At 58.0% G+C, this 1,406-nt stretch overlaps 1 protein-coding gene across 1 annotated transcript; it reads left to right on the top strand.

Moving 5' to 3' along the window:
- Positions 1–39: 39 nt before the first annotated feature.
- On the top strand, positions 40–989 carry LOC107080714 (vegetative cell wall protein gp1-like; the record flags this gene model as incomplete). The annotated part of the gene is made up of 2 exons (XM_015368917.1): positions 40–303; positions 499–989. Coding segments are annotated over 2 exons (755 nt in total), but the record flags the coding sequence as incomplete, so codon positions are not given.
- Between the last annotated feature and the right edge of the window lie 417 nt (positions 990–1,406).

The following is a 1,406-nucleotide window of genomic DNA, read 5'->3' as shown; positions in this document are numbered from 1 at the left end:
ACCCCCAGAGCACTGAGTCCAGCGCCGGGAGACCCAAAGCCCCAGGCGCCCAAAGGGACCCTGAGAGCGAAGGCACCGAGGAGGGGCCAGCCCCGGAAATCGGACCCCCACCGAGGGAGGAGGAGAGACAGCCCGGAGAGACGAAGCCCCGGGCTCCGCCGGCAGCCGGCCACCCTGAAGTAGGGCTGGGCACCGAACACCGGTCCCCCCATGGCACCGACCGAAACGCCCCGGCCCCACAGAGTGCCGAAACACACCCCGCCCCCCTGCACCAATCCCTGGCGACCGCCCGCAACACCCAACGTGACCGCACCACCCACGAAAAACACACAGGCCGCTGCGCCCACAGCCGGAGCCCACGCCCATCCGCCGCGAACCGGCCTTGAGCGCCGCAGAACCCCCCCAAAACGCCCCCCAGGCCAAAAGCGCGGCCCCACCCCACCAAGACAGATGCCAACAGCGTGCAACGCATCACACCGCGCACATAACTAACCTAAGAGCAGAAAAAGCCGCCCGGCGCCCAACCGCCAGAAGAGCAGACTGCAGCTAGCGCAACCAACCAGCCCACGGGCAGCACAAAGCCAGAGCAGAGCGAACCACGCCGCTCCCCACCGGACAAAGCCAGAGCAGCACAGCCGTGTCCATCACCCCCCCTCACCGCCCGCACAAGCCCCCGACACACGGCCGAAGCACCTCCGCCGCCCCGGCCCCCCGACGCGCGCCAGCCGGAGCCACTCCACCCCCCACCCGCTCTGCAGCCACATCTGCTGCGATCAGCGGGAACAAAGAAGCTCCACCATGCCTCCAAGTGGGAAAACCCACCCAAAAACCCAATCAGCACAGCCAGCCCATCCACACCAGCCCACAAACAACACCCCCGCCGGAGCCGCCCAGCGGCGCGCAGACAGCAGGACCCCCACCTAACGGGGCCGCCCTCCGAGAGAACAGACATGCCAATCTCCCCCCCGGAAAAAGAACGCCAAGCATAAAAGCCCCCACAATGCGACAGCAGACACCAGACACCGACCCGCCCGCAATCGCTCACCCACAGGAAAAATTTTTTTTTTATAAATAAATAAATTATATATATATATATATATATATATATATATATATATATATATATATATATATATATATATATATATATAACAATCAAAAAATTCCCTTCAGCTGCCTTTGATGCACTGTAACCAACACAACCTAAAATAATCCATTCAGTAACTTTCCATAGTGACCAAATGCCCTTAAAAACTAATCAGGAAGTAGCTAACTGCAGATCTTAGAGTGATTCTGTCCATCTTTCCAGTTTTCTCAGGTTTTCTCCAGGATCAGATCTGTTTCCAGGGAAAAACATCACTGTGTCCTTCACACAGGTTCAGGGCTTCCAAAGAAGACCTATTGTT

This window comes from Cyprinodon variegatus, unplaced genomic scaffold (genome assembly GCF_000732505.1).
Source record: "Cyprinodon variegatus isolate N-32 unplaced genomic scaffold, C_variegatus-1.0 Scaffold2246, whole genome shotgun sequence".
Taxonomy (NCBI): Eukaryota; Metazoa; Chordata; class Actinopteri; order Cyprinodontiformes; family Cyprinodontidae; genus Cyprinodon; species Cyprinodon variegatus.
Note: the sequence above shows the minus strand (reverse complement) of the source record. Positions and strands in the feature narration are given on the sequence as shown.